General features: G+C 45.2%; 2 protein-coding genes across 10 annotated transcripts; one reads left to right on the top strand and one right to left on the bottom strand.

Moving 5' to 3' along the window:
- Positions 1-908: 908 nt before the first annotated feature.
- On the bottom strand, positions 909-3,473 carry LOC127785638 (uncharacterized). Its single transcript, XM_052313039.1, has 3 exons — positions 3,246-3,473; positions 2,479-2,915; positions 909-2,334 (listed from the first exon to the last, which is right to left on the bottom strand). The coding sequence occupies exons 1-3, from the start codon at positions 3,471-3,473 to the stop codon at positions 909-911; spliced, it is 2,091 nt and encodes a 696-aa protein (XP_052168999.1).
- A 397-nt stretch (positions 3,474-3,870) lies between these two features.
- On the top strand, positions 3,871-20,713 carry LOC127752454 (uncharacterized). Of its 9 annotated transcripts, none has more exons than XM_052277826.1 (7): positions 3,943-4,288; positions 5,421-5,537; positions 7,136-7,199; positions 7,294-7,355; positions 7,432-7,535; positions 8,115-8,183; positions 17,647-20,713. In XM_052277826.1, exon 7 carries the CDS (start codon positions 18,315-18,317, stop codon positions 20,451-20,453), a length of 2,139 nt encoding a protein of 712 aa, XP_052133786.1. In that variant the 5' UTR covers positions 3,943-4,288; positions 5,421-5,537; positions 7,136-7,199; positions 7,294-7,355; positions 7,432-7,535; positions 8,115-8,183; positions 17,647-18,314; the 3' UTR covers positions 20,454-20,713. The 9 variants fall into 9 exon arrangements, with proteins under 9 accessions (XP_052133789.1, XP_052133786.1, XP_052133792.1 ...); XM_052277832.1 differs by having other exon boundaries at positions 7,432-8,183; positions 17,647-20,322; positions 20,417-20,713; XM_052277829.1 differs by lacking the exon at positions 3,943-4,288 and adding an exon at positions 3,871-3,931 and having other exon boundaries at positions 7,432-8,183.
- The last annotated feature ends 502 nt before the right edge of the window (positions 20,714-21,215 follow it).

The following is a 21,215-nucleotide window of genomic DNA, read 5'->3' as shown; positions in this document are numbered from 1 at the left end:
AACGTGCCCAAGTCCGTCGCACTCTCACCCGTTGAAAGCGTCCACGGCCAACAATCACTATCAGCAGCTTGGGCGCGCGCGCGCAGACACACCAGATATCTGTTTCTCTCTCCCCATCGACCTCCTCTGCTTTTCTTGTGCTCTGTTTCCCCTGCTCTGCACTTACTTCTTGCAATTAGTATTAACCTCAAAACTAATTCACATAAGACAATGTCACTAATACTAATGGCGTACAAATTTTCTTTGAGGAGAAAGGGCAGGAGCTCTGCTAATTTCATTTTAGGAGGAGGATAAAACGATACAACAACATCTCTCAAGGTTTATGTCTTTTGTTTTTCCCCCTTGAACTGAGACATTTGCATCAGGTGCCTGGAATTTTGGGGGGATTTGTTTTAGTCTGATGCAAAAGAAAACAACTAGTAACGTTTTATTTCAGACTGCATGACCAAACGCAATCATCACAACCTGTTGGCTAGTAACACATACTAATAGCAGCTACCATCACTTCTCATTTGTAGTCAGGAAAGGACCATCAAGTCCAAACAACATTCACCTCTAACAGTCTGCATTCGCAATTGGTCATTCGCTCATCTGTAGTGGACAATTGATGTATTTTGTTCGCACCCGCCATCCACATCCTACTTCTCTACTCATTCATCTGCATATATACAAGCCGATTCACAAAAGGAAAACACTCTTATTTTTATATTACAAACTATAAATGTGAGTCTTACAACAAAGAGGAGTCGTGTGAGAACAAAAGGCAACAAAATTACACTGTTACAACATAGGAAATTCACTCGTCTGAGTCTCAAACAGGAAAATTTCGTGCGAGAACAAAAGCTACCACTAAACTGAACTGACAACATGGACAGCCACCACAAGGATTCCGGTACCACCCTGAGTGATCATGCATGCTCCATCCGTTTTGCTGGGCAGCTCCAGCAGCAGTGTTCCATAAGCTGCCCTTGGACAGCTGACTGCTTGTCTGGGAAATCACCACGATCTGCCAATCTCATGTAGCATCTCAGAGTAAGAAGAACCCTGGTTACCGGATTGTCGTCCTTGATGAAGTTCAGGTCCAGAGCTCGGGCAACATCAAACAAGCCTCCTTTGCACCCCGTTGTGGGAAGTATGCCAATGTCAGGGTATCTATGCACAATCAATGCGACATCATACATACCAGGGAAATATGCTCTCCGTTGCTCGACGTAGGAAGGCCAGTCGCTTGGAAGGTCTTGAGGTGCAGAGAATGAGCTGATCAGGCTGGCGATCCCGTGTGCTCCGTGGAATGTCACCCAGGATACATTAGGATTACTCGTTGCTCCACAAGACGCCATAAGCCGGGTAAACTGTCGGGGATGCAGATAGCCACTACGTGGTGTGGAGCTGATGCAGAATTTCCACACACAATCATATGCCAACATTCCTTCAGAGTTCATGAATGCAATGACAATTTCGAATGAGTCGGCATCCTTCAGATAGGTCTTCATCGATTCATAATTTTGTTGGGCGCCGATTGCATATGAGCGGTTGCCCAATTGAGGGTGCATTACTTCTACTCCGATGATGTTGAAGTTGCTTGGCACCAGCTCTTGAATTCGTTGTGCCTCTTCGTCCAAGTTTCCTGCTTGCACCTTGATGACATCGATGTTGCTGGTACGGTCGCCAATGTGGCGAGCATCTTTGATAGCCTTGTTCACCTGGGCTATTCCGGCGAGTAAACCCTGGCGAGAATCGAGCCGATGCAGCTGGTGGTCTCCTGAGGCTGAAAGACAGCTGACAATCTGGAAGAAACATGACAGTGTAAGCAGTGCGTCGACGCCGGCGTGGTGCCCTCTGCCGAAACGGTTGACCCCAAGGAGATCGGCGATCGCGGTGAGGCTCCCGCGGAAGCCATGCTGCACCAGCTGCCCAAGAACACGGACGTCGTACAATCTGGGGAAGTTGAGCCGCAATTGGTGCAGAAATGTGGGCAGCTCAAGTGGAAGATGGCTGCTGCCACGGCATCCCCCTTGCAGCAGGCGGAGGAAGAAACCAAAGTCGTAATCTCCATGGTAGGCAATCCAGGTGACGGAGCTGTTGCCGAATGGGAGGTGGCTCAAGAGCCCCGTATAAACAAAGTGTGGCACGACGCCTCTGTCCCTGTGCTCCGTGAGATCATGGCCTTGTTCAGACAGGAAGCTTATGGCCTCGCCATTGTACTTATGCAGCTCTACGGTGAAGTCGAAATTGATCTCCAGTGCCATCGCCGTGAATGTCGGTTCTTCGTCGACTTCATCCTCAAATACAAATGCGAGACCCATCTGAACTACATCGCCTCCATTCACGTAGCTGCACAAGTTTTTTTTTTTTTTGTTGTAAGTCGAAATTAATATCTTTGTGAAGGAAGGTTAATTGCAGCTTCTTCGACAACATTCTTGAATGGATAATTAGAGATGCGAGGCCAAACTAAACGACATTAACTCGTTCACGTACCGGCGCAAGTATTCGTAGTTGGTTTTGGTACATCCTGGCCAGCAGTGCATGTTGGTGAAGGCGTCCGCGGCGAACTCGAAGTCGAAGGCGATGTAGATGCGGCGATGAGGCTGACCGAACGCGTCCAGCACGGGCTTGAACATCTCCGGGTAGTTCCCCTGCCACACCCTCTGCACGGACACCTTGGCAAGGTGGTGCGCGAGACACCGCGCGACCAAAGGGCTCATGTTCGTGGCGTCGAAGCCATCGACGGCCTTGTTGCGCACTTGAGCGTCGGCGAGTTTGATGGAGCAGTCGCCTTCCATGAAGGGATGGACGTCGGTGAGCTTGGTGTTCCCCTGGATGGCATCCGCGACGACCGAGTTGTCGGCGACCTTGGTGTTCCCGTGGATGGCGCCCGGGACGGCCTGGACGTCGGGCTTGGCGTCCGCGACGGCCTGGATGTCAGCGACCTTGGTGTTCCCGTGGATGGCGCCCGGGACGCCCTGGACGTCGGGCTTGGCGTCCGCGACGGCCTGGATGTCGGCGAGCTTGGTGTTCCCGCGGATGGCGTCCGCGACGGCTTGGATGTCGGCGAACTTGATGTTCCCGTGGATGGCGTCCGGGACGGTCTGGACGTCGGGCTTGGCGTCCGCGACGGCCTGGATGTCAGCGACCTTGGTGTTCCCGTGGATGGCGTCCGGGACGAACTGGATGTCGGGCTTGGCGTCCGCGACGGCCTGGATGTCGGCGAGCATGGTGTTTCCGTGGATGGCATCGGCGACGGCCTGGATGTCGGCGATCTTGGTGTTCCCGTGGATGGCGTCCGGGACGGCCTGGACGTCGGCGAGCTTGGCGTTCCCGTGGATGACGTCCGCGACGGCCTGGATGTTGGCGAGCTTGGTGTTACCGTGTATTGCGTCCGCGACGGCTTGGACGTCGGCGAGCTTGGCGTCCGGGGCATCGGCTTGCATGACGAAGCCGTTGGCTGCCTTGGCGAAAGGGTGGACGCCCATGGTGTGGGACGAGTAGCTTGGCGCTGCGGAGGGCTAGGCTACTGGAGGGTGCGGACGGTGAAGCTGCTGGCGCGTGAGGGTGCGTGAACCGCTGCTTGCGAAATGCAGATGCGAGGCTTTGTGAATTGTGATTTCGTGAAGAAGAATTGGGGGTGGTTATATAAGCTGTGCTGTACTCGCCGCCGTGTCACGCGTGGATTAATCGTCTAAGATCCTCCACCACCGGGAAATTGGGCCACTAACATGTGGGGCCTAAATGTCAGTGGCTTAAAGTCTCAATGCGTCACGCGCGCCGGGCTGCCAATCCGGCGGCCAAGTGGCTTTTCTTTTAAAAAAAATAGGAGTGCTATCGAAACTTGATGGCCCCACCAACCAGCCAGGGACATTCGGTTCCAGACTTCTTCAAGTGCCAAGCCGCTGAGCTGGACGAGCGAGGAGTACTAGAGGAGAAGTATTCGGTACTACAGTATAGTTGATTTATTTAGGAGAGTTAGTTGATTTGTGTTCTCCGTAGTCGTGTTGAATGTCCTGCAAAAAAGAATCTCTGTGTTTGCAATACGTGCCAATCCAAACATTTCTTATTGAGTCGCCCATTGATATTCAATCACCACATATGCCTTGTTTATTAGTATTACCATGTGGCTGATGCAGACTAGTACTAGTAGTTATGTCAATGTTTGTGGAGGGAGGACGGAGCAGATCAGGATCGGCAGACACAGAGCGGAGCGCGGAGGGAGGGAGGATCGGGGCGATGGGGATTGCCGGCGGTGAGGATGGATGGAGGCGCCGCCGCCGACGCAGCGCGGCCATGGGTGGTCAGCTTCTCCTTCCCCCTCTCTTTTGGCTCTTTCCCCTTTCTCCTCTGTCCCGTCCCATGGTTATGCCCGCAAGGCGGGGGAAGTCTGGAGGCGACGTTTCTGTTCTACCAGCAGCTCTTGTTCATCAATTCATGGTGAGCAGCAAGATCTGAGGCTAGGCCGTCGATGGCTGTGTTGGAACAAGGCTGGATATCCTCCTCCTTCTTCTTCTTCTTCTTTTTCTTCTTTTCATAGAATGATGTTAGTGATGTTAGACGACTACTTTTAATTCAATGGTAACTGTGGTGTTAGGATATAAGATTGCAGTTTGATGTAGCTGATGTAATAATGTTCATGCTGCTATAATATTGAACATCTCTATATACAGTGTAATTTGTGTTCTCCATTTGCATAACATCAGGCTAAATTTTTCTGGGCCCTGTTCTTTGAGAGATTGCTTGCGACTGATCTGCGAACAATAGAGAATACTTACTTTCTTTAGGGTGTGGATTGTCTTCTGTTTGGGTCTTTAGCGAACCTGAAACAAAACGGCGATTCAATCGGTGTTTTTTGTGTTCTCCATACTGTTCCCCTGTTAGGCCATGTTGATGCTTCCTTCATGTTTAGCTGTTGTCCCCAGCACTGAAACTTCTATATCCCAAACTTGCTCTTAAAAGCAAGGGCCCTGCCCTTTATCCAGAAAAAAAGTATATGAAAAAGATTCAACTTGAATATCCTTAAGCTTAATGAAGTGAAAATTTAACAGTTACGACGAAGCATCACCTAAATTCTTTTGGTCCATTTTCGTATTACTTGTGATGCACTCCAGTCTTATTTACTCTTCATCTCATTTGTTAGTATGATCCAAGAAAATTATTGTATGACTTGAGTTTGCTCCATGGCATAATCTGTTATAATGTATCATTTGATGAAGCTGTACAAAACATCATGTTGCCTAGTTCTTCTTTTGATTGTTGATCTAATAATTGGGCACATCATAGCTGAAAATGGGACTTGATTACTAATTGCACATGGTTTAAAAATCTTTCTATCTCATGGCCATTGAATTGTTAATCTTTTCCCTGCACACATGATTTATTTTTTTTTTCTAAGTGCAGCTCAAATTCATAGTGGTATGTTTTTCCTTCAGGTATAAGCTGCACAGTAAGAAGAGCAAAGTTGACAACTTACCTTGAAGGAAACTCATGATAAATGTAAATACACCATGCGAAAGTAGACGATCAGGTTGTGCTTATCACCCCTCATGGTAACCTCTGCACCACCAGGAATTTTACCTTAAAATATAGCAAATGAAGTGAATTACATTTTCTAAATTCAGGCACAAATGGAATCTCTAGGTGTAGATAGTTTATTGATTGCAATTTATCATTGACTTCATTGTGAACTGGAGATATGCTTTATGTACCAGTTTTTTTACTGCCTAATACAGAGAGCAGTGCGCATCAATATTTGTAAGTGGAACCTATAACTTCCTATTCCTTTTTGCTAAACTGTGGCATTCTTTAGATGTTTTGCTGGTGGATGCATTTGGACATCATTGAAAAGTGGTCTATAACTACATGTGTTCCTACTCTTAATCATATAATTCCTGATATAAGGTAGAGAAAGGGTCTAGGTTCTTAATTTAACAGATGGATAAAATTATTTATTACTTAAATGTAAGGCGAATGTAGTCCAGTTTAGGACTTTCTACAGGCAGGTATTAGAGCCAATCCCTTGGGATGAGCTTTTAATTCATTTTTCTATTCATCGAAAGGGATTGTGTGACCCCAAGCAGTCACTATGATTTTGGATAGCCAGGGACAAGATGATGATGAGACAATAATTACACAAAGTTAGCACTAGTGCTGACCATAAGAATTTGATGAGATAGTTTCAGCTATATCTTTGTAGCATCAGTCTACTATTCAGAGTTGAGGTATTGATTTGTTTGAGTGTTTGACCATCAAGCAGGTGGTACTTTCACAGTTTCACATGTTCAAAAACAGATGTGTCAACAAATGCCAGCTTACAGTGAGAGCCGGTCAACCTGAACATGTTTAACAACTGTAAATGATCTTGTTAGGGATTTACCAATTCGAGTAATCCTCCAATATTAATGGGTACAAATATAGAACAATTCCATGTCATTCCTTGAATAAGAAACTCATGAGGAACAATGATTTAACTAAAGTACTCCAGCATTAGGAAATTTCTAGTTACTATTTGCATGATGAATCTTTTTTGCTCTGCTGTGGGAACAGCAACATACAGACTTAATGGGTAACTGGGCTAAGCTAATAAGATACATTAACCTGAGGTGAACGGCATAGGAGATTGGGACCCCATGAGAAGTGCGAGCGAGTAAAAGTAAATTCAATAGGATAAGGAGAGGGAGATAAAATTCAGAGAGAAAATACAACCATGTTTGTTTGCGATTACACATGTGCGCCAAATTGCATCCGATGGATCAGAGGGAACATAAGCTAAAACAGAATCCGAAGAATTCTTTTCATATCAATTGTCATATGCTCCAGCCTTATTTATTCCTCATCTCATCTGTGTATGATAAGAGAAAATTAGGGTCTGACGTGAGTTTGCTCTGTGTACGCGCTTCTTTGACATAGTATGTGTTTTAATATATCATTTGATGAAGCTTATAGCAGCATCACTTGATTGCCCAGTAGTTCTTCTGGTGTATATATTGTATATCTAATTACAGTTCATAGCTGAAACTGAGTCTTGATTACTGATAGTCTTTGTAACTCATGACTAATAAATTGTCATAATCTTTTCACTGTACACATGATCTTTTTTTTATTACAGCTCAATTCATAGTATCTGGTACGTTTCTTTGTATTTCAGGTATAAGCTGCACAGTAAGAAGAGCAAAGTTGACAATTTGCCTCGAAGGAAACCAGTGATATATGTAAGTTGAGAGAAAGTTGCAATATGCCTCTCCAGTTACTTCCATACTGAGGATTTTAGAAATGAAATAAGACCTCTTTGTAATTCTATGACAGGTGGATCAATGATTAACATGAGACAGATACTGAACTTATGGTAAAGAACTGCATATACCAAGGTCTGTTATACATACCATCCAAAGTCTCTAACCAAAAACGGTGGAATGTACAAAATCTTCATTAGATCTGTTTTAGAATGCTTTACAGGACCAACAAAGTCTTCCAGACCATTTGGAACGAGAAGCCTGATGGAACAGTGCAACGAGATATTAAGATCCAGAAGGGCTCCACAATCAGAGGTATGTGTTGATTATTGATTGAATTATTCTTTGGATAACAAATAACAGAAACTAAAAAGCACTATGGCATAATACACTATCTGACAAGACTAAATGGTTGAGACAATGTTTTGAATTCTCAAACCATTTAAACCCTTGACCCTAGATGGAGCAAATACACTGCTAAAGTAGATGATTAAGTTTTGCTCAGTTATTAGTTATGCAAAATCATGATTCAACCACTGTCTGCCACATCAGCGTTTGTAAAATTTTGTAAGAACTTTCTTTGTATGTGTATCATCAGTCTGCCGCGTCACTATATTTGTAACTGCAACCTATAGCTTTCCTATCTCTTTTTGCTTTTGCCTGAGGGTATACAGTTGGACATCACAGATGCCTGTTAAGATACGGGGGTCTTGTTGACCTAAATAGGGTAGAGAAAAGGTTCCAGGTTCACAATTTAAAAAAGGGACAAAATGGATAAAATATTTCATATTAAAGTGTAAGGTGAAAGTATTCCACTTTAGGACTTTCTAGGAAGGGATTAGAGTCAATTCCTTCGTGGAGCCTTTTTAATTCATTTTTGTTGTTCATCCAAAGGGATGGTGCCTGATACACTCGAAGCAAACTCAGATTTTGGATAACCACGGGCAAGTTGATGATGATGAGGTGATAATCGATTCCCCACACCTCCCTTATCAAATTTCCCATGATTTTCTCTCTCAATTCGGGTCGAGTTTGCCAGATTTAATTGATTTCAATGATGTCAAGCCGGCGAGTTTCCCCCGGCTGTTTTTATCCCAAATTTTGTGGACTCGCTCCAATTTTGAGAAAAAACGGAGAGAGAAAATCGAGTGGATAAAAACCCTCAACCAATTTTGGTAGATCGAGAAAGATTCAATCTGATTTGGTGGGGAAGATCGGCTTATTCAATCTGATTTGGTGGGGAAGATTGGCTCTAGCATCACAGGGCACAAGACGGGACTGTCTTTTGGATACTGAAATGCCCCGTACCTGTGACATTTAACTTTTTATTTTTGCCACTTTTAAAAGGGTTAATTGGATCCATGCCATTATAAATTTGCGGGTTTGGAAAAATACCATTACTATTCATAAAATTGAAAGCATGCCATTATAATTTAACATATCTTTGAAATATACCATTGCTTACCACTTTGCTGAAATTTCTAATTTTTGTTTACCAAATTGCTCTTATCTTCTTCCTCCATCCTCTTGTTCCCCTTTCTCTTGTCTTCTTCTCCATCACGCTCCTCTCCTCTCCTATATGCTACCAAAGCTGCTTTCTAATTTTTGGTCAGAAGAGAGAGTAGGGGTGAGAGGAGAGAGAGAAATAGGTGGGAGGAAGAAGAAAAGGAGGAACAAGACGGGGGTAATTTGATCAGAAAAGTTTAGAAATCACGGTGAAGGGATAAGCAGTGGTACGTCTCAAAGACATGTTGAATAGTAATGGCATGTTTCTAATTTCATAAATAGTAATGGTATTTTTCCAAACCTACAATTTTATAATGGCATGGATCCAATTAACCCCTTTTAAAATGTGGCAATTAAGAATTTGCTACCATGTGAGCCCTCATATATCTATAACGTGTGGGTCCAGTAGCATATCCTTAATTGCAACTTGTAAGAGTGGCAAATAGTTAAATATCTCGTCTTCCGGAGGTTGAAGACGTTGTGCTAGCTGGGCTTGCAGCTTCACTTGTGGGTTGGGCAATGTAACGCTCCGCTTTTCGTGGGACGTTAAAAACTAGTTTGAGAAAATCCTAGTTGCGAAAATTTCGTTCTTTCTGTGCGAGTCTAAGTCGTGCCAAGATCTCATTTTAAATCTCGTTGTTCCCTCTCATCGAAATCAAAATCCTCTGCCTCAAATTTCCTCTTCCAATTCAAGTCTCCGAAATCAAATTCCAAAAGTCAATCCCTTCCTTTGAATCCTCTCCAAATAATTGTCCCCACTCCCGAAAGTATCAACTCCCCTCAAATCTTTTCCTTGACTCCACCCAATACTCCCGAAGAACAAATATCCAAGTTTCCGTTTTGAATCTCTTCCTTGATTTCTCCTCGAGTCTCCCTTGATACCTCCCTAAACCATCGAGTTCGAATATCAAATTTGAATTCGAATCCAAAACCTAAATCTTCTCCAAATCATCCCTTCGGAAAAAGTTTAAATATCCTCCCCTTCCTTTTTGTGGACCGGTTTTCCTCTTCCCGGCCCATCTCTCCCTCTTGGCCCGCCTCTCTCTCGCGCGTGCATCGCACGTGTTCGGGAGCGTGAGACAGCGCCGTCTCCTTTCTCTCTCTCGGCGTCACTTCCCGCCGACGCCACCCCAAAATTCCGGAAGTGTCGCCGTTTCCCGCGCGCTCGCGCATGGCCGACTGGCAAGGACGCCGCTCCCACGCGCCTCGCCTGCCCGCCGCCCAAAACGGAAGGGACGAGTTCCCCTTTCCACCGCCCTCTTCGCCTTTTTCCCCCTCGGGCTCGACCGCTCGCTCTCTCGCCCTTGTCCGCTTGCGCTCGGAGGCAGAGCCGCTGACGACAACCGTCAGCTCGCCGCTCCCACCTTGACCGAGCGCCAGCTCGCCCCGCGCCAGCCCGCGCTACTCCTCTGGCTCCCGTGGTTCAATTTCTGCCGCACGATCCACTGCCTCCACCGCCCCTTTGCATCCTCGCCGTCGCCACGTTTCGCGTCGCCCACGAAAGTGCCGCTCCCGCTCGTGACCGCCAGCCGAGCGCTCGACCGCCAAGGTCGGTTTTCCCCCTCCAAACCGACCTCTCCTCCTCGCCTATAAAACCCGCGCCCTCCCCTCTCGATTCGTCTTCGCCTCGTTCGAACCACCCGCGCCATTGTCGTTGGCAGCCAGCTGCTCGCCCCCGCCTCGCCGCGACTACCTCCGCGCTGCCGCGCTGTGCCCATGGTCGTGTGAGCCTCGGCATCGGCCTCGTTAACCCCGGCGTCGCACTGCCGTGGACAAGAGCGTGTGCACGCACACATCATCCTTTCGGCGTCGCTGCCTCCCTCCTCTCCCCGGCCGCACCCTCTCGGTGCCGCGCCGCCCCGCCATCGCGACCACCTCGCCGCTCCTCCCTCGCCGGTGAGCTCCCCACCATATTCCTCTTCCTGCCGCACAATGCGCCGCGCGCTCGCCGTTGCTCTGTTTTCCGCCGCCGCGTGCAGTCGCGCGCCGTCGTCGGACCCCGGCTCGTCGACCACCCTCGCCAACGCCGTCCTTGAGCTCCCTAGGACCTCCCCAAACCGCTCCCTGGCGCCGCCGACGCCGCCATAAGCCCGCCTCTGCCGCCGCTTGAACCCGCACCGCGCCTCGCCGTCGCCGGCCCTCCCCAGAGTTTCCCCGCTCCATCCGACCACCATGGCGAGTTCCCTTGGTCCCGGAGATTCTCCCGTCGCCGCGAATTGACCCCATTCCCTCCTGGCGCGATTTCCCCTTCTCCCCACTGACGTGCGCCGCCGCAATCCACCGCCTCCATCCAGCCCCGGCCGCATCCGAGCCGAGGAATGGAATTCGTGCCTCCTTCCCTCCCTTTCGGTGGTCTCCCCTCCTCCCTCAGTGCCTCGCGCCGCCCCGCCGATGCGCGCCGCCGTCCGCCGTCCATCCCGGTCGGCCTCGTCTTCCTCCTCTCGCCATCCGACGCGGCCGCCACGTCGGCTAGACCGAGTCAACCCGCCAGCCTCGCTCCCCCACCGTGCGCGCGTTCCACGGCAAGCCGTTGGGCTGCACGTGGACCCGCCTCCTCCCTATCCACACGGTGCACCAACCCCGAACCAACCCTAGCGCCGCTACCCGCGTGCGCCTCCCCCACCGTGAACCAAGCCGCCGCCATGTGGTCCTCCGTCCCGGGATCCCCACGCGGTGGATCCGGTCCACCAGACCTCCTCCCTCTCCCCACCCGAGCCCTAATGGGCCAATCTCCTTTGGGCCGCGCCTCACGCTGGGTCTAAAAAGTCTATATTTCCTCCCTCCACCAAATCAATTCTCATACACAAAAGTCCATCTTTCCCCCTTGTTGGCCCCACATATCAATGAGTAATTAAAGAATATTCTTGGGAATATTCTTATCCATAAATTCAATAGATCATTTCTTTATTCCAAAAATTCCATAAACCATTTCTCCTATTGCAGAGCTTCCGAAATTCATATCTTCTCAACCGCTCATCCGATTGACTCCGTTCCACTTCCAATAATTCCGTAAAATTGAGATCTATTTAATGGCACTATTAAATTAGCCTAAATAGGATCTTTCTTTTGGTCTTTTGTTTAGGTTTTGATTGTTTGCGTATAGTTGCGGTTACTGGATTTTCGTCGATCGCGGGTTTTCTCGAAGATTCGCGAAGCCTCGTGAAGACCTTGAGCAAGGCAAGTCACCCTTTGATCAATTGCTCCTATAATTGGAAAATCATTATTATTTTGTTTGCAACTTGCATTATTAGGATCACACACTTAATTTGCTTGGCCTCGGTTTGCGTGCCAAACCGACGGACCTACCCAATAGTCGCACTAATTCCTGTAGGTTGTACTACCCTGATTCCTTGTCGCTCCACCCTTGTGGTACTTCGGTATCCGTGCTTTCTGAGCGCGTGTACCAAATATCCCACATATACCGTTGATTGTCGAAAACTTGGGAAATGGGTTTGTGAAGCCTTGAAAACCCGACATGTGGTGTCGGTGTGTTTGAAAATAAAATGAATTGCGAAAACTCGCGATGCGGGAGTTGTGCCTATGTGGCACTGTCCCGTATTCGCATATAAGGACCGATTCCTGTGGGAAACTCATCGAACATAATCAAAGTGCAACCACAAGGTGGAATGGGATACCCTGGCTAAGTAACTAGTCGGTTCAGGGAAACCTCGCATGCCAATAGTTGGGAACGCCGGGGCGGGGTCGGACAAACCGGGTTCCTGGTAAGGCAAGGACGAGAAACTTGCTCACTTACCAATCAAGGTGGTTGGAGTTGATTTGTGAATGCCTAAAATGGCCTATACTTACGTGAGGATTTGATCCTCCTATGTGGCATGAGGTAACCCTGGGTCGGCTTGGGAAAGGCTTTGTCGCGAGCCTCTGATACCGGCCAGTGTCTGGAGTAAGTTCGTGTCTTGTGGGTAAAGTGTACCCCTCTGCAGAGGTTAACTAACTGTTCGAACAGCCGTGCCCATGGTCATGGGCGGATGTGAGGTGGTTCCCGTTGCGTAGATTTGTTTTCCTGTGCTTTGTGAAAAGTTGTTGTGGTTTGGGAATCGTAACCAGAATCAGCCTATGTGGCAGATGGATGACCTGAGTGGTCAGAAACGAATCTGTGTGATTCGGGATGTCTACGGGCATCATAGACTTGGCTTCCCGAGTGGAAGCGGATTGTTGTGCTGCTGGGCAGCTGGACTCTGGGAGTCCGAGAAAATGAAAAAGGCTCTGGGAGCCGCCTAATCAAGTGAAATGTCTCTGGGAGCCGATAAGTAATGATCTGACCCGGGAGGTCGGTACATTACCATTTGAGTTGTTGAAAAGCATCTCGTAAGTCGATTTGAGACGCAAGTCTCTTTTCGACCCAAACTTAAAAAGAAATAAATCTCTTAGTGATTTCAAAAGTGGTTTCAAACAAAGGATTTGCAAAACAACCTTGCCTCTCTTCCAAGCTTGCATTAAACACCTAAATTCCCGTGACTTGCTGAGTACGAAAGTAGTGAAGTGAAGATTAGGGTTTCGTCCTGGTTCCCAGCCGTCGCCTGTGGTGTTGGGTGTTAGACCGTTGGTTCCGCTGCTGCTGCTGCTGTTGTTGGTGTTTCCTCGTCCGCATCGTCGGTTGCATTCTCGGGCTGTTCTAAGCTGCAACCTAAGTTAAGGTAAATAAGTCGTCTATTTATTTTAAGGATTGCAATGATTCATAGTTGTCACCGTGGGTACCAGCGCTATGTCCTGGGACTGGTACTGAGATCGCGGTTTCGTAGGAAGCGGTTCGCGCCGTTTTTCCTACGACACGCTCCTGTCAGGTGCCGTTGTACGGCGGTGCCAGATTGGGGTGTGACAGGCTAAAGAAAGGCAAGCTGAGGAGGGAGGTAGCGGAGGGGCTAAAAAGAAAGGAATAAGCTATAGGCTTTTAGCCCAAAACCAATGAAGGATTTTCATTATAATGTATTTAGCGATCTTAATGTTTCAATTATTGCTTAGCTCCTAATAGCTATTATACCAGAAAAAACGCTTTTACCCGTTGTGTGCATTTTTTCTAGTCTACTATTATAAAAATTGAAAATGCTTTTGCCGGAACTTTGGTACGTCATCCGTATATGAGTCGGTTTTTAACTTCGTTCGCTTTTGGAAATACATATCCGTATTTGAGTCAGTTTTTAAGTTCGTTAACTTTTGGAAATAGAGAAGGAGTCGTATAAGAAATCTCTTTAAAAAACTCGCATGCTAACTTGGGATGATCGGACTCCTAATTGCAGCTTATGATTTTGTAAAAAATATATATATTCAAGCAAATTCTCACAGTGAATTTCACCTTAATTTACCCGTATAACAATAATAAGATTAAAATAACCCTCACGGCCTCACCCGTTGCAACGCACGTGCATTTTTCTAGTATAGTAAAATAAACAAAGTTAATACAAAATGTGACTACCAAAATTAAAAAAACAAACCTAATACGGAATACAAAATATGAGTAAACAAACCTAATACGAAATGTGACATTCTAGTAGTATAAATCTGAATAGACGTGAATACGTCACATCTTATACTACTCCTTTGTCCCAAAATATAAGAGATTTTGGATGGATGAGATATTGTTGATGCAAAAAAACACACACTGGCCTGAGAGATTTGTTTTACTTGAGAGATTTGTTTTACTCTAGTGCAGGTCCAAAGATTTGCTTTCGGGTTTAGAGCGTGCCAGTTGGTTTGATCCTGCAACCAACAAGAAACAAAGAATTAAAAGTTAAATCCATAAACAATAACCGATCAACTAAATTGCCGATGACATATTGTCTAAATCGAACCGATGCAATATAATTTGGATCGACAGTAACGTATATAGTGAAAAGGGGACTAAATTCACTTTATCGGCTGTAAATATCAACACAATATAATCTATTCTTCTAAATATGTTTAAACCAAGTGATTGGATAGATCGGATGGCTGCCGAGGCAGTATAAATCACTCAAGTCTAAAAGTATTTGAAAGTAAAAGATTATATAAGCTCATATCATAGCCGATAGGCAAATCTAGTTTATATCGGCTATTGCTCTGATACTTCTTTATACTAAGATATCATTATAGATTAAATATATTGAACAAGAATCAATCTATTATTAGTTTAATCTAAGTAGATTGATATCTAACTTAATATATATTTTCTTAATGAGATCTTGATATAAAGGGCAGATTTAACATATCGAGTAGATAAATCAAGAACAAGATAGCTAAACCAGGTAAGACCGGCTGAAACTCCGATGCTATCTCTATCGGTAATCATGAAGCAAGCTAGAGATTATGATTCTAGATATTACTTAATAGTTCAAACTTAACCAATGCAACATTAAGCATAAAGAGAAACATAATATCTAATAAACAAGCCCATGAGAACTTTTTCGAGATGGTAGATATACTATATAATCTAACTCAACAAAGTTACCTAATCTTATTGGCTGGTTTCGATAATAGAGACTAGCCGATAGAACTATATAAAATTATCGATCTAGATTATATAGCATATATGATAACTTGGCGATTTACATAAACAAGATTAGAGTATCATAAAGATGTAAGCACTAATCCCGAGAACGCAATCCGCCATAACAAGTTTTACTTTTTTGTCGGAGATCGCAACCGATGTAGCCCAACTCGAAAGCAAGAACTCGTCGAAACAATAAAAATAGAAAAGGGTGGCGATGCTCTGAAAGTGTTATTGAACTGATGTTAATTATTTATAAGGTATCGGGTCATATTTATACCCAAAATACATAATATGTCCTTGTCGGACACGACTCTACTTCTATTATCTATTACAACTTTAAAACACGAACAAGTCCCTTAGGCGAACTCTTACCGAAAATATCTATAAAGAAACTACTAGAATATCCTAATTAATAGATACAATTGCCTTCTTCAGACTCAATCTGTATTTAGCAATAGTTGTACAGTACTTCAGTCGATTTTGACAATGATTCTATTATTATCTTGCCGAAATCGGCTACATTGGCTTCCTCTTATCCAATTCACTGATGCAGACAGTAGCCGATGCACACTTTGTTCCCCAAGAATAACGAACTCCTTCCAAATCCGCTTCGGCTTAGGCTCCAAATCCAATATATGATTTACCAAATTTGGTCGTTAATAGACACTTCTAGTATAGTGAATCTGATCAAAGAGACTATTCAGATTTGTTACGCTAGAAAGTGTCTCATCTATTTTGGGACGGATGAAGTATTTGATTGTACTCCATATCTTAAATTAGTACTACTAGATTGATTGTTTTATTTTGGTACGAAGTACAGGTGAGAGTGGCGGGCGGCTGGCTGGCCCACTGCCCACACGAGTACACGACGAATTAATTAAAGAGATGCACTTCACTTCAGAAAGGATATATGATTGGTTGCAAGCTGACCAGTTCAGGCAACAACAACAACAAATCGAACATAAAAAAGGACAAGAAATCGATCTTTGGAAGTAAAATTCTTCTAGCTTCAGAAATTAGAACTTCAATTTTACAAAAGTCCTAGGTAGCCTCTACTGGCTCTACCGAGCAAGATTTTCCAGGAAATGCGCGGTCGATTGGTTGCAATCTACAGCTGACAGTCCAATCACCATGACGACACGAAATCTATTGATTTTCGAGGCTTCAGGTCATTTTCGTAGTCGGTTGGACACATTACTTGGCCAACCTAGGGGATAACCTCGTCTCTTTCATATGTCGCTGTTCTTAATTTGAAATCATCAGTGAAACCGTTAACTGGTACTCCATATAATTTGTACGTCCTCGAGCAAACAAAGTTCTTTTTTTCCAAAGATAAGTGTATGTGGTCAACCTATTGCCATAGTTATTTTTTAGAAAAGGTGGGGGGGGGGGGGGGGGTGGTTCATGAAAACAATATACAAGTGTTTCGTTGCAAACACTTTCATACAAGTTACAAGACTTTTATATATATATATATATATATATATATATATATATATATATATATATATATATATATATTTGAGAATTATGTAAATGGAAACAGGGAATTTGTTGGTCTAAACTGTTTTCTGTTTATTTCTAAAAGTGAAAACCCTTCTTTCCTGACCTTCCTAAGGGAAAGGGAGCAGCAAGTATGCGATGAAGCTCGTGTGGCGCCCCTTCTATGCACGCTTTTGTTCGTTCCAAGCTCACGTGGCACGTGTTGACTGAGTACAACATGTGCAAATAGAGGCACAGCAAAGGGCCTTTCTGTAATTGTGTTTGTAATCTTAGTCCTCTTTCATGACCTGTTTGTTGCTTTTGCATCTTTGAGATTGTGAAACTGACGTGTGTATATGATCCTGATGGTGACTTCAGTCTTGCAAATGTCATTCCTGGTCGAACACCCTGAAAGAAGCTGTTAAAAAAAAACATATATGTCGTTGTTGCTGTTACCACATGAAAGCAAAAAAGAATCATCGTTAGTTGTTTACTCGTATCTCTAATACCGAATTCTATGCGGATTCGTGTGCAAATAGCCACTCCACGTGGCTCCGTGCGCTTCCAGCTTTCGTCCCTCTCCCACAGCCGTCGGATCATGGATAAACGGTTAGAGATCGCTGCGGTGGACCTAGTTGTAATATGCAAAGTTTGAGGGTCATTTTAGAAAAAAAACGCTCAATCCCCATCCACCGCAACACTGCCGCACATCCTCCTACTCTCTCATCTCCCATGCGCCGGTGCGCCGTCCTGTTCGCCTTCCCCTCCTTCTCGTCGCTAGATGGGGCGAGGATCTCAGTGGCGGCGCATCAAGTCTGACTCTTTCATTTCACTATGAGTGTAATGGTATATCAAGTCCTACCGTTTTACTCTTTTATTTTTCCTCTTGCTTTCTCTGTGAACATAACAATATATCAAGTTAACTTATAACTGCTTTACCTATTTTTTTTCTAGGGAAATTTGTTCATTCACTGTAAGTATCAAGGCATAAATATTGTGCATCCGGAAGTTAATAAAAAGAGCCAAGGCGATGGCGATCCGGGTTTTGCGGAGTGGTGAGAGGGTGATTCTGAGGCGATCATGGTGATCTCTTCGATCGTCGACAATGGTGACCCCAGGGCCGCCGGGAGGATGTGACTTTTCTCCGGGCGATCGCATTCGTGATGAAGCTTTCTCCAAGTTCCATTCTCTAGTTCACTTCTCGAGGTTTTTCTCTCGTCGCCCTTTCACCTTGGTGGTTGATTTTCTGCGTTCTTCTTTTCTTCTTTGCTGTTCTTCGGCTGCCTTAGCTTTGCGGGCATGCATTGGTGGATCTCCGGGCGATCTTCATGTTTCTCATCTTTCCGGAAGATGTTATAGTTTTCTCCTGTGTTCCAAGCAAGTTGGTCTTTGGATATACAATCTCCGATCTTTCTCTTGTAAGGATTATGTTGCTCGCTTCTTCCTTTGGCGTGATGGTGGTCCTAATTGGCGTCGGGAATTTGATATTTGGTCAGCTGCCCTAGAGGCTGAATGGACAGTGGTTCTTAGAAAAAAAGCATAAAATCTCCTCTAATCCTCCAAGGAAAGCTCCGGATAGAATTGCTGGTTCCAATAATCCAAAGCCGGGGAAGTCTAATTCTATGGTTCCTGTCAAATTGGTTTTTGCTCGTCTTTCTTCTTCTCTTCCGGCGATCGCCGGTAACAATAAAGGCAAAATTCCGGTGACAGAGAAGAAGGGCGTTATTTTGGCCGGGTCTTCTGAGGTTTCAAAATTTAAATCTGCCAATAATGCCGGTCCTTCCTTGTTTAAGCCTTCCCCTAGTGAACATTTGTGCTGCCCTAGATGCTTGCAATTGGGTCATTTGGAGGCTGAATGCACAAACAGAGTTCGTTGTGCGGCCTGTTCTAAATTGGATCATCGGGCTGCTGTCTGCTGGAGTAAGTCTAAAAAGAAAGTTTGGGTTCAGAAAAGCAAGTCTAGTAGTGGGCCTTCTACTGCTTTGGTGCCGGTGGCCCAAAAGTCCTCTCAGCCCATGTTCGCTAAGACGGTCTCGATCATTCCAAAAGCAGCGCAGGGGAGAGACAATCTTTTAATTGGCAGTGTTCCGCTTACCTGCCTTGATAATAGGCAGTTTCCCTCAGCCTCTTCATCTTCTCCTGCCCTCTCTCTCAATCCAATCTGCACTGTTCATCAAGCTTCAATGGCGAATGTCAATGTGGACCCGACTCCTTTTGTGCCGCCTGCGATGGGCATCAACGCGGCATGGCTTCATCGTCTTCCTAGAGATGACTTGATCATTACTGATGATCCCCCCAAAAGACATGAAGGTATTGCAGTTGCTGTTCTTGAACCTCCTCCGCCGCCTAAGCAATACGAGCACTTTCTTCACATAGTGGTAGAATATGTTCAGAACACTTTGGGGTTTCATGTCCTGGACACTAGCAGACATGCGTCAGAATTTGCTTATGTGCATATTGCTTCTCCGGTTTTGAGGGATGCTCTTGTTCTGGGAGGACCATATGTTGTTAATGAGCAGTTTGTTTTAAGGTTTGTGAATCATGATAACACTTCAACTTGCCAAAATTCGCCTCCTGTTAGGGAAAGCTGGGTTATGTTTCTAGATTTCCCTCTTGATTTGCAAACTGATAGCATTGTGGACAAGGCAGTGGGGACTTTTGGTCGTCTGCTGCATTGGTCAAATGGGCCTAGATTTAGAGGGCGGGTGCTGGCTAAGGCCATTCTTTCTATGGTGGAGGAAGTTCCATCCAAAATTGTGATCAAGAAGTACACTAGTTTTGGAGGTGTTGGGCGTTCTTGGACTATTTTAGTTTTTGTTCTAAATGGCGACTTTGCAGACGTTCAACCTATTGACGAAGATTTACCCCCAGTCAATCATATTCCTATTCCAGACCCCCCTCCAGTTGTTCAACAGAATGTTGTATGGGAAAATGTGGATGAAGAAATGGGAGAAAATAACAATGAGGAGGAAGAGGTTCAGGAGGATCACTCACGTGATGCCAGTGCTATCTCTCAGCAAGAGCCAGGGGACTGGCAAATAATCCCACATTTTCAGTCAACTGCCCCATTGATCTCAGCCTTCTCGGTTTCTGAAGGTTCAGTTGTATGTCTGACACAAGAGCTCCCAACTGTCATGCCTTCTTTTATGGTTTTCCCTCAATTTTGGAAGCTTATCAATATTTGTAAACTGATTTTGGATGGGCAACGGCCAAGCTCGAGTTCGGGGCCTCCTGTCTCAAATGCATTGACACCTTTCCAGCTGCCTGCCCATCAGATTATTCAGTTTGCTCTCCTGGCAGGTGCTCTTATTTGGGCCAAAGAAAACTGGGCCTCTCAGCAAGTTATCTCAGTTCAGCCCATCAGAGCTATTAGTCCTCATGAAGATGTTGATTTCGAACTCCCCTCTGATCCCTTTCTTCAAGTTGTTTCTCCACAGCTTCCCCCTAGGCCTTCCAGGAACAGGAAATCTACAAAGGTGGTGTTGGTGGATTCTGAAAGGAGGAGTGCTAGAATTAACAAGATAACTGGTGGGTACATGTCTCCAGACCCAAATCAGGGAGTGGGAAAGCCCAGAGGAAAGACAAAGGCAAAAAGCTCTAAAAAGCTTAAAATGCTGGCTGAAGAGAGTGGTATCTTATTTTCTCTAACCCTCTACCCATGGATTTTGCTGATTCTTCTCATGATGATGATAATGATGCCCCACCTTCTGATTGCTCCATCCAGTTACTTCAGCAGCTTGGAACTGAACTTTGTGGGCTGACCAAGGAGGAGGTGTCAGCTGAGATCCTTACTGCCCAGACTGGAGCTGGGAGTAGTGCTACTTCATCTTCTTAGCTTTATGGATTGGAACTTATTTTGTTTATGTTGGTCTGAGTTGATGGATAAGAACTGGAATTATTGTTTGGTGACTTCAGTTATCTTTGTTTTCGGTACTTTTATTACTCCTGTTTGTAATAATTATGTCAGACTTGGTGTCTCCTGGTTCTATGTTATTCATAGAATTATTTTCCCTGCCGTGAATTGGTGCAATGAATTTACCAAATAGAACCTGGAATGTTCTCTGCTGGAATGTGAGGGGGCTGAATTCTGCTGCTCGCTGGCAAGCAGTTAAACAGAAAGTTGATGAGAGTGCATGCTCGATTTTTTGTCTGCAAGAAACGAAGAAAGACCATATTGACCATAGATTTATTAAAACCCTTGCTCCCAAGAGATTAGATAACTTCTTTTTTTCTCCTTCGGTTGGAGCCTCAGGTGGAGTCCTGACCTGTTGGTGTAGCTCCATGTTTTCGGCTGTGTTACTGGAACAAACTCAGCATGCTCTGGTAACCAGTTTCACTTCTAAGTTGAATGGTTTCAACTGGGTGTTGGTCAATGTGTATGGCCCTTCTCATGGTCCTGAAAGATATAGTTTTGTGCAGTGGCTTCATGATCTTGACATTGGGAGTGACTACTTCATGATTCTAGGTGACTTCAATTTTTACAGATCAGTGGATAACAGGAATAAATCTGGGGGAAATATGAA

This window comes from Oryza glaberrima, chromosome 10 (genome assembly GCF_000147395.1).
Source record: "Oryza glaberrima chromosome 10, OglaRS2, whole genome shotgun sequence".
Taxonomy (NCBI): domain Eukaryota; kingdom Viridiplantae; phylum Streptophyta; class Magnoliopsida; order Poales; family Poaceae; genus Oryza; species Oryza glaberrima.
Note: the sequence above shows the minus strand (reverse complement) of the source record. Positions and strands in the feature narration are given on the sequence as shown.

Coding starts and splice junctions, on each gene's coding strand:
- LOC127785638 (XM_052313039.1), bottom strand. CDS start 3,473: ATGGGCGTCCACCCTTTCGCCAAGGCAGCCAACGGCTTCGTCATGCAA. Junction 2,916..3,245: donor CCAAGATCGCCGACATCCAG/GCCGTCGCCGAT, acceptor GCTGACATCCAG/GCCGTCGCGGACGCCAAGCC. Junction 2,335..2,478: donor AACTACGAATACTTGCGCCG/GTACGTGAACGA, acceptor AAACTTGTGCAG/CTACGTGAATGGAGGCGATG.
- LOC127752454 (XM_052277829.1), top strand. CDS start 18,315: ATGGTTCCTGTCAAATTGGTTTTTGCTCGTCTTTCTTCTTCTCTTCCG.